The sequence below is a fragment of the Phacochoerus africanus genome, chromosome 3 (assembly GCF_016906955.1).
Source record: "Phacochoerus africanus isolate WHEZ1 chromosome 3, ROS_Pafr_v1, whole genome shotgun sequence".
Classification (NCBI taxonomy): Eukaryota; Metazoa; Chordata; class Mammalia; order Artiodactyla; family Suidae; genus Phacochoerus; species Phacochoerus africanus.
In genome coordinates, this window is record NC_062546.1 from 36,449,707 (window position 1) to 36,463,736 (window position 14,030).

The 14,030-nt window shown below is 42.8% G+C and overlaps 2 protein-coding genes across 5 annotated transcripts in view; both read right to left on the bottom strand.

The window, feature by feature from the left end:
* Positions 1–3,746: 3,746 nt before the first annotated feature.
* Positions 3,747–5,789, bottom strand: SMIM26 (small integral membrane protein 26). The gene is made up of 2 exons (XM_047770362.1): positions 5,579–5,789; positions 3,747–4,072 (listed from the first exon to the last, which is right to left on the bottom strand). The coding sequence occupies exons 1-2, from the start codon at positions 5,694–5,696 to the stop codon at positions 3,912–3,914; spliced, it is 279 nt and encodes a 92-aa protein (XP_047626318.1). The 5' UTR covers positions 5,697–5,789; the 3' UTR covers positions 3,747–3,911.
* A 3,665-nt stretch (positions 5,790–9,454) lies between these two features.
* The window catches only part of SEC23B (SEC23 homolog B, COPII coat complex component), a 42,295-nt gene continuing 37,719 nt past the window's right edge, over positions 9,455–14,030 (bottom strand). For all 4 annotated transcript variants that reach the window (XM_047771618.1, XM_047771616.1, XM_047771615.1 and 1 more), the window contains one exon: positions 9,455–9,929. In XM_047771618.1, coding sequence (XP_047627574.1) covers positions 9,840–9,929 — 90 coding nt within the window. In that variant the 3' untranslated portion in view covers positions 9,455–9,839. The remainder of the gene's footprint in view (positions 9,930–14,030) is intronic.

Genomic DNA, 14,030 nt, shown 5'->3' on the forward strand with positions numbered 1-14,030 from the left:
TCCCAAATTCTTTTTCCCTTGTCTTCCTGCCTCAGTGGTTCCTCAGAAACCAGACAGAAGAGGATCTGCTGCCTAAAGCAGCCATTTAAGTGTTTCCGTATTCACTTGACTTAGCCATGTCAGGACACTGCAGATACATGACTGTGTTACTCTAATCCCTTCTCTAATACTGATACTTAGCCTCTCTCACAGGATCGTTAAAAGATTTGAATAAAATACACAAGTGCTTAGAAGCTGAAAGGACTGTACAAGTATTACCCTGACAAATTAGTATCACTGATAAAAACAAGCCCCTCTCATGTGTCCCCTTACAGTGTAACAGTACTTGTGGGTGTAGAGTGATGGGGTTTGGAAACAAACTTGGGTCTGCTCGCCCATGTGTAGTAAAGCCGACCTACTGATACCAGGTTGTGGTGAGGGAACGTGCAGTGTTGACTGTAATGGCGCCCTACTAGGAGAACAGGTGTCTCATGCTCAATAACTCCAAACTCCCAGAACGGTTTCAAACCAGGTGGTGGAGGGGGGGGGTCACAGGGCATGTGATCAGCTCATGCACAGTTCTCTAGCTGATGGTGAAGAAACAGGGCACCATCACAGGTAACATTATCAATCCTAGGAGTTCCCATCATAGCTCAGCGGTTAATGAACCCGACTAGCATCTATGAGGACTTGGTTTTGATCCCAGGGCTTGATCAGTGGGTTAAGGATCTGGCATTGCCGTGAGCTGTGCTGTAGGCTGGCAGCTACAGCTCCAAATGGACCCCTAGCCTGGGAACCTCCATGTGCCTCGGTGTGGCCCTAAAAGACAGACACACAGACAGACACAAACACAATTATCAATCCTTAGGTGCTGGTATGTCTGGAGGCTACTTGCTCAGGATGATCAAGTATTTAATTTCTTCCATTTGGTGGGGGTTTTAGCATCTGTAAAACAACTCAGAAATGTTTATCAGATACTATTATCTGGGTACTATGGGATGAGGGGAGGGCTGTCACAGGAAGGCCCCACAGGGCCCCCCCAGGTTATAAGGACTCTCTACCCCAAATATGGCAACTCAGCATATTGAATATGTTTGAGTTTAAGGACTTTGAGAAAACAGCAGAAGCAGGAAAGTCACTCTGATGTCCCCTTACCCATTTGGGTCCTTGGACTCTTGAATCAGTAGGCATTGAAGCCAGACATTCCCTTTGTGGCTCAGCAGAAATGAATGACTAGCATCCATGAGGACACAGGTTCAATCCCTTGCCTCACTCAGTAGGTTAAGGATCAGGCGTTGCTGTGGCTGTGGTGTAGGCCAGCAGTTGCAGCTCCAATTTGACCCCTAGCCTGGGAATCTCCATATCCTGCAGGTGTGGCCCTGAAAAAAAAAAAAATTGAGACCAGATGAGAATCCCAGGAACGGCTTCATGGGAATCCATGCTGCAGGAGAGGAAAGACAAAAACAGGTACTCTTGCTTGCTTTCCCAGGAGCTCAGGCTGATTCCTTAAGTGGGCTGAGGGTGGGAGCAGATTAGTTCTTTGGGATAGAGGGGTGACTTAGGTGATCCGCCAGCCCCCTTGGTGGTGCTGTGTGCAGGGCTCATGCCCAGTATCCTGCTTTGCTCCTGGCAGCTCAGAAGCAGCAGTTGGGTTTTGGCCTTTTTATATCTTACTGTTCATCATTTGCCCCAACGTAGTGCATGTGTGCAGTTATTTTTAGTCCCTTATGACTTATTTGTATTTTGTTGCTCGAGGAGGTATTTGTCCAGGTGCAAGCACTCAGGTAGAGGCTTCCAGGTCCAAACCTATCACACTCCTAAGGAACATTAACCAGAAATATTCTAACATTTCTGCCCCCAGTGCCCAAATAATCCCTGTCCTCTATTTTCCTCAAACAAGCTTTATCATCCTACTTGATTTTTCGTTAACAAGTTGATCTGCTCATTCTATACCTGAATTGGATTCATGTTTTTAAATTTTTAGAAAGTGTATTTTGGAGTTCCCATCGTGGCTCAGTGGTTAACGAACCTGCCTAGTATCCATGAGGACAAGGGTTTGATCCCTGGCCCTGCTTAGTGGGTTAAGGATCCGGCATTGCTATGAGCTGTGGTGTAGTTCGCAGATGTGGCTTGGATCTGACGTTGCAGTGGCTGTGACATAGGCCGGCAGCTGTAGCTCTTATTGGACCCCTGGCCTCAGAACCTCCATAAGCCACAAGTGCAGCCCTAAAAAGACAAAAAAAAAGAGTATGTTTTGAGAGTCCTCATCCTCTATGCTTGACCTATGCAGATCAGCACTATAATAACCATCCTTCCATATCCAGATGGACTTTGCATGGGTAGTGCACCCAGGGTCCCCAAGACCACCAGGTTTAGCAGTTTGCTACGAAGACTCCCAGGTTTCAGCATATAGTCATACTCATGGCTATGACTCTTACAGTGAAAAGATAAAAAGCAGAAGGAGCAAAGGGAAAAGGCATGTGGGCAAAGCCAGACACATGTCTACACGTCTGTGTAGGTCACAGACATGGCTTGGATCCCATATTGCTGTGGCTGATGTAGGCCAGCAGCTGCAGCTCCGATTCGACCTCTAGTTCCATGTGCCATGAGTGCACCCCTAAAAAAAAAAAAAAAAAAAAGTCATGCTGGTTAATAGTGTGGAAACTATTTGGAGGGACTAAAAGTAGAGGTAAGGGGACATTAAGTAGAGTTGTAGCTACATAAGTAAAGATGGTAGAGACCAGTGGCAAAGGCAACTGAGAAGTGTTCAAAGGGCAGAAATGACAAGCTGTGGGGACTGGAAGGGTGAGAGGGAAAAGGAAAAGTCTAATATGATGGGTTTCTTTTTTTGCCTTTTTAGGGCCACATCCAAGGCATTGAGAAGTTCCCAGGCTAGGGGTCAAATCGGAGCTGCGGCTATAAGCCTACACCACAGCCATAGCAACACAGGATCCGAGCTGCATCTGCGACCTACACCACAGCTCACGGCAATGCCAGATCCTTAACCCACTGATCGAGGCGAGGGATGGAACCTGTATCCTCATGGATACTATCCTCATGGATGCTGAACCACAAAGGGAACACCTATGCTGGGTTTCTGATTTGAACAACTGAAGCACTCGCTTAGAAAGAGAAGTGCGGGCAGTTTTGAGGGTAGGAGGGCAGTGATTTCAGTGCTGGATGAGTTTCAGGTTGTCAAAGCACATCCACGATGCCAAATGGATATGGATCTTGAGTTCAAAGGCGTTCTGGGCAGAAATGACAATGGGCTGAGGTTAGGGCTATCCAAGAAACCACAGAAGTGATGTCAGTTCACTTATGTGTGTGTGCTACTTGCAACAAGAGACCAGTGAAGAGAATGCTGCTGCACTCAGGGGCAGGAACCATGCTGTCTTCTCTCCGTATCCCTGTTTCTGGTATACTGGGAGCCGCAGCTGGGGTTTATCCACACCTGTGAAGGAATGAGGCTATCTGTACTGCTCCTAATGAACAGATCGAGTCTATTTAGCACAGGTGTTATAATCTAATTCATAACATACTTAGCAAGCATCCAAGAGTCCCCAAAAAGGCCACTCTTAAGTCCCACACTGAACATGGAGATCTGCTGAATCTAATCTTAAAGGGACCACGAAAGCTGTTTCTGATGGCAACATGAAAGAAATATAAAGTTACATGAATGAATTTTAGAAAACCGAGCTTAAGGAACCTAAATAAGAAATTTCAATCTTTCACGCTTGTGAGTATAGGATACCACTTGAATATGCAAATTTACTTTTCCTCAAGGAAATATTTACTGCATATTATTAGTGATTCTATTTTACAGCAAAATTAAACTAAATATATACACTTTTCACCAACAAAAAGTGGGCGTCAAGGTATCCATCAACTTTATATGCTGAACTAAAGTCTTGTTTTCAGAATTCAGCAGTCAATCATGATTTGGGTCCAGGGCCACCAGTCCAGGATTTCAAATAGTTGACAATCCTCGAAGTAATGGGAACAAAATCTTCTTTATAGGTGACAACCGTTTCCACATAAAACCCTTTCGGGGCCTCAGATAGTTCAACTTTTGACATATTCTCAACTTCACCACCTTAAAAAAAAAAAAAAGAAAGAAAAAGAAAAGAAAAAGAAACATCTGCATTACCAACTTTTAACTCAGAGAGCACTCATTAAAATTATTAGTAAAATCCTGGAGATAAAATAAGAATTACTCCCACCATCAGATTCCTGAAACCATCTTCTTTATATAATAAAGAAAATTTAGGAGTTCCCATTTTGGCTTGGCAGAAACGAATCTGCCTAGCATCCAGGAGGACGCAGGTTCGATCCCTGGCCTCACTCAGTGGGTTAAGGATCCAGCGTTGCTGTAAGCTGTGGTGGTCACAGACACAGCTCGGATCTGGCACTACTGTGGATGTGGCATAGGCCAGCAGCCACAGCTCCAATTAGATCCCTAGCCTGGGAACCATACGTCACAGGTACGGCCCTTAAAAAAAAAAAAAAAAGATCTTCCGTCGCCGCAGCTTTGGCATGGATCGCGACTTCGGCTCAGATCTAATACCTGGCCCGGAAACTCAATATGCCCTGCAGCAACCAAAAAAGAAAAAAAAAATGACTACTACAGAGTAAAATATTTTAAAATGCTTAATACTGGACATGTGTACTTTCAGGCCAATGGTAATCTTCATCGTCAAATGTAATCTTCATTACAGTTTTTACATAAAAAGCTTTATTGAGATATACTTATCATACCATTAACTAATTATGAATATACAATTCAAATATACAATTCAAGGAGTTCCTCTTGTGGCTCAGTGGGTTAAGAACCAAACGAGTATCTATGAGGATGATTGTTCCATCCCAGGCCTTGCTCAGTGGGTTAAGGATGTCTTGTTGACACGAGCTGCAAGCGTGGGCCTACAGCTGCAGCTCTGACTCCATCCCTAGCCCAGGAACTTCCAGATGCTGCAAGTGCCGCCATATAAAAAAAGAAAAAATATATGTACAATTCAAAAGGTTTTAGGATTTTCAGATCTGTGCAACTAACACAAAAATAAAGTTTAGAATATTTTCATCCACAAAAAGAAACCCCTTATTTTTTAGCAGTAGCTCCCCACCGACTCCCTCTTCAGCTCCAGGCAACCACTCATCCAGAGGAAGCCACAGGTTTCCAGCACTTCTGTGAAAGCTGAGGAATCTCCTTTCCCACCCAACAACAGGGAAGATGTATTACTTCTCGGCTGGCAAAAATCCTGAAATCGTTTGCTCCCTAAATGTGAGGAGGGACAGTGCTACAGAAGCACCGCCTCTTTACTTCACCGCCCAGGGTCTCTGAAATTCCACCAGGAACCTTACTCAGATTTTTCAAATTCTGAGGACAGGGAACGCCTCATTCAATAAATAAACTAGATTTAGGTGAGAGGATCTAAAAGGTCATTTCTGGCAGATTCCACGATAACAAGTGGTTCTGAGCAACCGCTTGCACGTTCTGCAGGAAACCTGCGAACACAGTACAGCGAGGCCACTTGCACGACCCTGACGATACGCCCCACGCAAGACGGCGTGTCCCGCGGAAAATCCCGCCGGAGAGCCGTACCTGGCAGCTTGTTCTTTTTCTGACTCCAGAGGAATAATGAACCAAGCAGGGTCCAGGCGCCCAAACCGTAGACCACAGACATCCGCTGGTACCAAACCAGGGCCCTCTCCGGACGCATGGCGCCGCCAGGAACGACTTAGCTCCTGAGAAGTGCCAGGCGGAGACCGGCCTTCCGCTCGGCGTGTCAAGGGGCCGCCGTCCGCTTCAACGGGGAGCCGCTTCCTGCGCTGGCCGCGATGCATCTTGGGGCTTGTAGTCGGGAACATCGCTCCAGGCAAAGAACTCAGGTGTGGCGCCTAGGGTACCGAGGCATCTGTCCTCTGCGAGGAACAGACGACCTTGCCTACCACGTGACCAGGCCAAAATACAATTTCTCTCTAACGGACTTAACACGTTCAAAGTTGTTAAGATTAATTACATTCCTTCAACAGCTCTCAGATTTTCCAGGATACCACCTGCCTACCCTCCTCACCCATCTTCCCCGTTTTCCCGCCTGGAACCGTCTGGTGAGACTTGGGTCCCTCCACGTCTAAATTAATCCCTCCACTAAGCTGTGAGTCACATTCTTTACTCCCTTCTCAGGGGTCTGTCCCATCAACCACATTCTAACTCTCCTCCATCTCACGCCCTTTTCATTCTGTTGTTTACTCATCTAAGAAGGAGGCTGCACCTCAAACAAAACATCGCTTTCCACTCTAATTCCTTTCATCTTTTCTCTTACCCATACTTGTATTCAAAGCGTCATTCCAATAAACCCCACTCCAATAAACCAAACAACTTGAGAGCCAAAGTGATCCGTTTGGCAGAGACTCAGTAAATTGCCTCTTCATGGCTTGATTTCTAACACATTTTACACCACTGACTACCTGCTCCTTTCATGACTTCAAAAACAATTTCTGGAGTTCCCTTTGTGGCTCAGCGGTTAACGAATCCGACTAGGAACCATGAGGTTGTGGGTTCAATCCCTGGCCTCACTCAGTGGGTTGAGGATCTGGTGTTGCCGTGAGCTCTGGTGTAGGTTGCAGACAAGGCTCGGATCCTGCACTGCTGTGGCTCTGGCATTGGCCAGTGGCTACAGCCCCAATTAAACCCCTAGCCTGGGAACCTCCATATGCTGCAGGTTTGGCCCTAGGAAATACAAAAAATAAACAAACAAAAAACAAACAAACAAACCACTTTCCTTCAGTCTCTTTATCCCTCAGGGCTCTTTCTTTTTCACTCACCCTCTAGAAACTGGTGCTTTGGCACACACACAACTCTATATGGATCAAAGGCTTAAATATAAAAACTAAAACTAGGGAGTTACCATGTGGCTCAGTGGGTTAAAGATCTGGCATTTTCACTGCAGTGGCTTAGGTCACTGCTGTGTTGTGGGAACTTCCACATGCTTCAGGCACACCAAGAAACAAACAAACCAAAAACCAAAAACCAAAAACCCCAGAACGAGACACCCTTATACACCTATCATATGACTAAAAATTTTGTTGAGAATACCAAAAGTTTTAAGGATTTGGAGAGCAATCAGACCTCTTACTGGTGGAAACAAAGTATCACAAACTCTGCAATACTGACAGTTTCTTAAAAATTGACCTACTGCAAGAGTCCAACATTTGGCTCCTAGTTATTCACGGAAAGGAAATGAGAACATTATGTCCACACAAAGACACATATGTGAATGTTCACAGAGCTTTATTCTAAGAGCCCCTAAAATGGAAACAACCCAGATGTCTATCAACTAGTGGATGGATAAAAGAAATGTGAGTCTACCACCCTGCAATGAAAAGGAACTACTGTACTGACACATGAAATGCATGGATAAATCTCGGACGGATGCTAAGTGAAAGAAGCCAGACACAAAAGAAACCAGACATGAAATCCTAGAAGCAAACTAATCTATAGTGGGAGAAAGCTGACCAGCAGTTGCCTGTGGCCAGGATGTGCAGTAAGGGAAGGACTAAAAGGGACCTGAATAAACTTTGGAGGCAATAAGCTGTTCTACATGCTGATGGTGGTGGTTTCATGGGTGTACACATCGTTAAAACTCATTATACACTTTAAATGGGCGCAGTTTATTGTATGGAAATCATACTCCAATAAAGCTGTTTAAAACAGAAAACAGCATTATAACCCTTTGTGTTTCTGTGATATTGAGTGCAGCTTCTTTCGTTTCTGATTTTGAGCCTTTTATTTAGTGAGTCCAGCTAAAGGTTTGTCAATTTTATCTTCTTAGAGAACAAGCTCTGGAGTTTCTGCTGTGGCACAATGGGTTAAGGACCTAGTGTTCCAGCAGCTAAAGTGTAGGTCGCAGCTGCAGCTCAGATTTGATCCCTGGCTCAGGAACTTCTATATGCCACAGATACAGCCAAAAAAGGAGGAAAACAAAAAACCCCACAAAAAAACAGGTCTTAGTTTCACTGATCTTTTCTACTGTCTTTCTAGTCTCCATTTCTGCTCTGATTTTTATTATTTCCTTCCTTCTGCTGACTTTAGGCTTCACTCTTCTTTTTCCAGTTCCTTTAGGTATAAGGCTAGATTGAGATTTTTCTTGTTTATTGAGGTAGGCCTGTATTGCCATAAACTTCCCTTGGTATTGCTTTTACCACATTCCATAGATTTTGGTGTCATGTTTTCATTTTCATTTGACTTCGGATATTTATTTCTCTTTTGATTTATTGACCCAATAGTTCTTAGCAGCATGTTGCTTAGTTTTCATACATTTGTGCTTTTTTCATTCCCCCCAGAAAGCTGGAATTTCTTTTCTTTTTTTTTTTTTGGCTGCCCCACAGCATATGGAGTCTAAGCCAGGCATCAGGGACCTATGTCACAATTGTGACAACACCAGATCCCTCAACCCACTGTGCTGGGCATCAAACCTGTGACCTGAAGCTGCAGAGATGCCACTGGTCCTGTTGTGCTACATCAGGAACTCCTTTTATGTTTTTTTAAATCTTTTAAAAAATTATAGTTGATTTTAAATGTGCCAATTTCTGCTGAACAGCTAGAATTTCTTAATAAAGAACAAAATATTTTCTCAAGAAAAAACAACTTTGGAGTTTCCATTGTGGTGCAGCAGAACAAATCCAACTAGGAACCAGGAGGTTGTGGGTTCAATCCCTGGCCTTGCTCAGTGGGTTAAGGATCCAGCATTGCTGTGAGCTGTGGCATAGGTCACAGACGAGGCTCAGATTTGGCATTGCTGTGGCTGTGGTGTAGGCTGGCAGCAACAGCTTGGATTAGGCCCCTAGCCTGGGAAACTCCATATGCCACAGGTGTGGCCTTAAAAAGACAAAAGTAAAAACAAACAATACTCAAAGTTATTTTAATTAAGGCCCAAGATAAACATGCTATCAAAAAAAAAAAAGATAAACATATTGTCACTCTTGAATAATATGTGCCCAACAACCATTCTCCACATCCACCGGGCAGGAATGCTTACATGGACTATCCCCTTTGAGGTGGGGACAGAGCCACTTGAGAACACTCTGCTTCCATAAAGTCTCACATACTTCCTACTGTTCTTTGTATGTTAATATTTAGACAGCAAAAGTTCCCGTTGTGACTCAGCAAGTTAAGAACCCAACTAGTATTCATGAGGATGCAAGTTCAATCCCTGGCCTCACTCAGTGGGTTAAGGATCCAGCGTTGCCATGAGCCGTGGTGTAGGTCGAAGACACAGCTTGGATCCCGTGTTGCTGTGGCTGTGGTGTGGGCTGGCAGCTGCAGCTCTGATTGTACCCCTAGCCCAGGAACTTCCATATGCCACAGGTGCAGTTCTAAAAAAAAGAAAAAAAAAATTTAGTCAATGAGGATTAAGTTCAGGAACTATTTATCTCCTGGGAAACTGACTTAAAACACAGAGACAGACTTACACAGAGATCTCAGAAATCAAATTTGTATCAGCATTATTTTAACCTGTGCTTTCTTCATCCAGGTTTATTTCCTTTCTGATCACTTCAATTTTCAGGTAAGCAAGCTGCCAAAATACATTAGCTCTGATTTTATACAGACTCTAAAAGTTAGGATACAAAAAACATATAAACATCTACAAGTACCAAAACTATTTATGACCTTATAATTTTACAGTGTAAGAACAAGGGCACAGACAAGGGAATACAAATAAATTATAACCTAAAGAGTTACATAGTACTTGCTTTGATTATTTATTAAATTCCACCAGAAAAGTAAAAGGAATGTTAAGCCTTTATAAACTGTGGACACAGTATGACAGTGTTTTCTTCCCCTTCCTCCTCATATCTTCAGTTTAACAGGCACTGGAGACAGCTAGTTTCTTCAGATGGTCCATGAACACCTGCAGGCTAACATCATCTGTAAGGATGGGTGCTCCCGTCTCCTGAAATTTAATGGAAAAGGCTTACTGGCAGCTATCCTAAAAGCTGGTTAGAATTCAGGAGTTATTAAAGTCAGAAAACCAGTAAGAACTGTCCCCTCAGCCAAGAATACTCCTGCCACCCACCCCCATCCTCTGCCCAGCTAACTCATTCCTTCAAGTGAAGCATAATTTCCTCACAAAACCCTTCCCTGATGCACTCAGATCAGGCCATCGCAGCCATTAGACAATTTTGAGCATGTGTCCCTCTACTCTGCTCCCCTGTGGAGTTCTGATGACTGATCCAGGGTCTGGCGGCCTCCCCTCCCCCCGCCCCCAGGCATGAACTATCCTGGAGGCCCATACGCCCTGCCTAATACCTTCCCCACCATTCTGCCAGCACCTAGCCATGTGCTTAAATTAAGACCTGCTTACAAGAGAAGCTTGATAATGGTGTATTCACAATGAATGAGTCAGTATCTCCACTAAACAGATTATTGCACCATTAAGAAACAGTTCTGATTTAATTAAAGGACACACACAAAAAAAAAACTGAATAGAAACCTCAATTTCTAGTAAGACTCCAATTTGTTACAAAAAAAAAAAAAAAAGGAGTTCCTGTCGTGGGGCAGCAGAAATGAAGCCAACTAGCAACCATGAAGTTGCAGGTTCAATCCCTGGCCTCGTTCAGTGGGTTAAGGATCTGGCGTTGCCATGAGCCGTGGTGTACATCGTAGACGCAGCTCAGATCTGGCATTGCTGTGGCTCTGGCGTAGGTCAGCATCAACAGCTCCAATTAGACTCCTAGCCTGGGAACCTCCATATGCCGAGGGTACAGCCCTAAAAAAAGACCAAAAAAAAAAAAAATATATATATATATATACACACACACACACACGCACACATACAGAATATATATCTTTTATTTATTTATTTATTTATTTGGCTGCGCATGTGGCATGTGTAAGTTCCCCAGACCAGGGATCAAACCTTCGGCACAGCAGTGAATCAGGCCACAGCAGGGACAATGACAGATCCTTAACCTGCTGAGCTACCAGGGAACTCCTACCTTTTATATTAACTAAGAAGAAGCCATAAATCCTTAACTCTAGATAGCAACATTCTAGGTAATTTAATTATTATTATTTTTTTTTAGGGCTGCACCTTTGGCATATGGAAGTTTCCAAGCTAGGGGCTGAACTGGACCTGTAGCTGCCGGTCTATACCACAGCCACAGCAACATCAGATCCAAGCCATGTCCACAACTTAAACCATACCTTGTGGTGATGCTTGATCCTTAACCTGCTGAGCAAGGCCAGGGATCAAACGCACATCCTCACAGATACCAGTTGGGTTCTTAACTCACTGAGCCATAACGGAAACTCCAAATTCTAGGTGATTTGAATTTTCTTTCTTTTTTTTTTTTGCTATTTCTTGGGCCGTTCCTGCGGCATATGGAGGTTCCCAGGCTAGGGGTCGAATCGGAGCTGTAGCCACCGGCCTATGCCAGAGCCACAGCAACGCCAGATCCGAGCCGCGTCTGCATCCTACACCACAGCTCACGGCAACGCCAGATCGTTAACCTACTGAGCAAGGGCAGGGACCGAACCCGCAACCTCATGGTTCCTAGTCGGATTCGTTAACCACTGAGCCACGACGGGAACTCCTGAATTTTCTTTCTTAATATTTTTTTTACATATACAAATCTTCTAAAAAATGAAATCATACTACTGTTGTAATCAGAAAAATATAAGCAGGATTAAAATTTTATAAAAGGACTTACCTGGCAGGAAGGTTTAGATGTATTTTTCCTTATTCCTCCAACTAAGTACAAATAAAAACCCTGGACTTTTTTTTTTTTTTTGTCGTCTTTTTAGGGTCACACCTGCAGCATATGAAGTTCCCAGGCTAGGGGTGGAATCGGAGCTGCGTCTGTGACCTACACCACAGCTCACGGCAACGCCAGATCCTTAACCCACTGAGCAAGGCCAGGGATCAAACCTGCGTCCTCATGGATACTACTCGGGTTTGTTGCCACTGAGCCACAATGCAAACTCCAACCCTGGACATTTTACAGAAGACAAACCTAAGACTTTGAAAGGGGGAAAAAGATGGCAGACTGGGACCCTGGGACGCAGGGAACAACTCAGTGGTGAGTTCCTTGGGATTCCTTTTAGCCTCATGCATTGCACACAAGACTGGGAGCTGAAAAAGCTTTTTTTTTTTTTTTTTTTTTAGATAATTCTGCCCAACCGTACACTACTGTAAGTGTTTTGAGCATATTTAAGGTAGGCTAAGCTAATCTATAATGCTTAGCAGGTTAGATATATTAAGTGCATTTTCAACTTGTGATGGGTTTATCAGAATGTAATCCCATCGTAAGCTGAAGAAGATCTGTACTAGCAATGCACAATTGGACACAAATTAAAAATACAGTACCATTCACAATTACTCAAAGGAAAAAAATGAAAATACGCAACACTGATGAAATAAATCAAAAGAGATTTAATAAATGGAGAGACATACTAAGTTCATGGACTGGAAAGCTCAATAAGGAGGCCAACCCTCCCCCAAGCTATGGAAAAGTTTAATGCAATTCTTACCAGAATTCCAGCAAGATTTTTAAAAGATATAGAGAAGATTACCGTACAATTTATAAGGAAAAGCCAAGAAATCAGAATAGCTAAGGCAGTTTTAATTCTTTTTTATTCTTAAAAAAAAGAATAAAGTGGGAGAAACCAGACTACCTGATTTCAAAACTTACTATACAGCTACAGTAACCCAGACTGTGTGGTATTAATAGAAAGACAGAAACACAGTTTTACAGAACAGAATAGAAAAGCCAGCAATGGACTGACAAAAATATGACCAACTAAACTTTGACAAGATGTAAAGGCAATTCAATGAAAGAAAGACAGCCTTTTCAATTAATGGTGCTGGAGCAACTGGACATCCACAGACAAAATAAACCTAAGCCTCACATCTTACGCAAATTTTAACTCAAACTCAATCACAGACTAAAATGTAAATTTAAAGTTAAAAAACAAAGTTACAAAGAACTTTGGGATCTAGAGGTAGGCAAAGAGTTCTTAGACTTGATACCCAAAGTACAGTCCATTAAAAAAAAAAGGGAAAAGTGCACTTTGTAAAAATTAAAAACTTTTGCTCTGCAAAGATCCTGTGAAGAGAATGTACAGACAAGCTACAAGTGAGAGAAAACATTTGGAAACCATGAATTTGATAAAAGATTACCAACAAGAATTATACAACTAACTCTCAAAACTCAACAGTAAAAAAAGCAAATGATCCAATTAAAACATAAACAAAAGACAGAGACTTCAATGAAGAAGACACATAGATGGAAAAACACTTGAGAAGATGTTCAACATCTTTAGCTGTTTGGAAAATGTAAATCAAAACCACAGTATTATACCGATATACATCTACCAGAATAGCTAAAATAAGAAAAATAATATCAAATCAAGACAGTGTGGTCCTGGCACAAAAACACACAGAGATCTATGGAACATAATAGAGAGTCCAGAAATAAACCCAGACACCTACAATCAATTTATCTTCGAAAAAGGAGACAAGAACATGAAATGGAAAAAAGACAGTCTCCTCAACAAGTGGTGCTGGCAAAACTGGACAGCTGCATGTAAATCAATGAAACCAGAACACACCCTCACACCATCTCCTGTGACAGAACATGATAAAAGATAGTATCAGAAAAAGGATGTAAAGAGAAAAAAAGAATAATAATACCAAATGCTGGATGCAGAGCAACTGGACGGTTCACACGTTGCTAGTGGGGATATAAAAGGATACTATAACTGGAAAACAGTACAGCAGTTTCTTGGAACTAATGAATTTCTAGGCTTTTATCTCAAAGAAATGAAGACTTACGTTCATAAGAAACCTGTACAAGAATGTTTACAGCAGCTTTATTCCTAATGGGCAAAAACTATAAACAACCCACATGTTCTTCAGTGGGTGAATGATTAAATAAACTGCAGTAAAGAAACACCAAATACTCCGCAAATAAAAAGGAACAATTACCTATATAGCCAAAAAACTGGATGAATCTCCAGATAAGTCTGCTGAGGGTGAAAAGCAATCTCAAAA

What these genes read in the sequence shown, in the direction of transcription:
- SMIM26 (XM_047770362.1), bottom strand. Translation starts at nt 5,696, where the DNA reads ATGCGTCCGGAGAGGGCCCTGGTTTGGTACCAGCGGATGTCTGTGGTC. An exon ending in GAAAAAGAACAAGCTGCCAG is followed by an intron (nt 4,073 to 5,578) that starts GTACGGCTCTCC and finishes TTTTTTTTTAAG; the next exon opens with GTGGTGAAGTTGAGAATATG.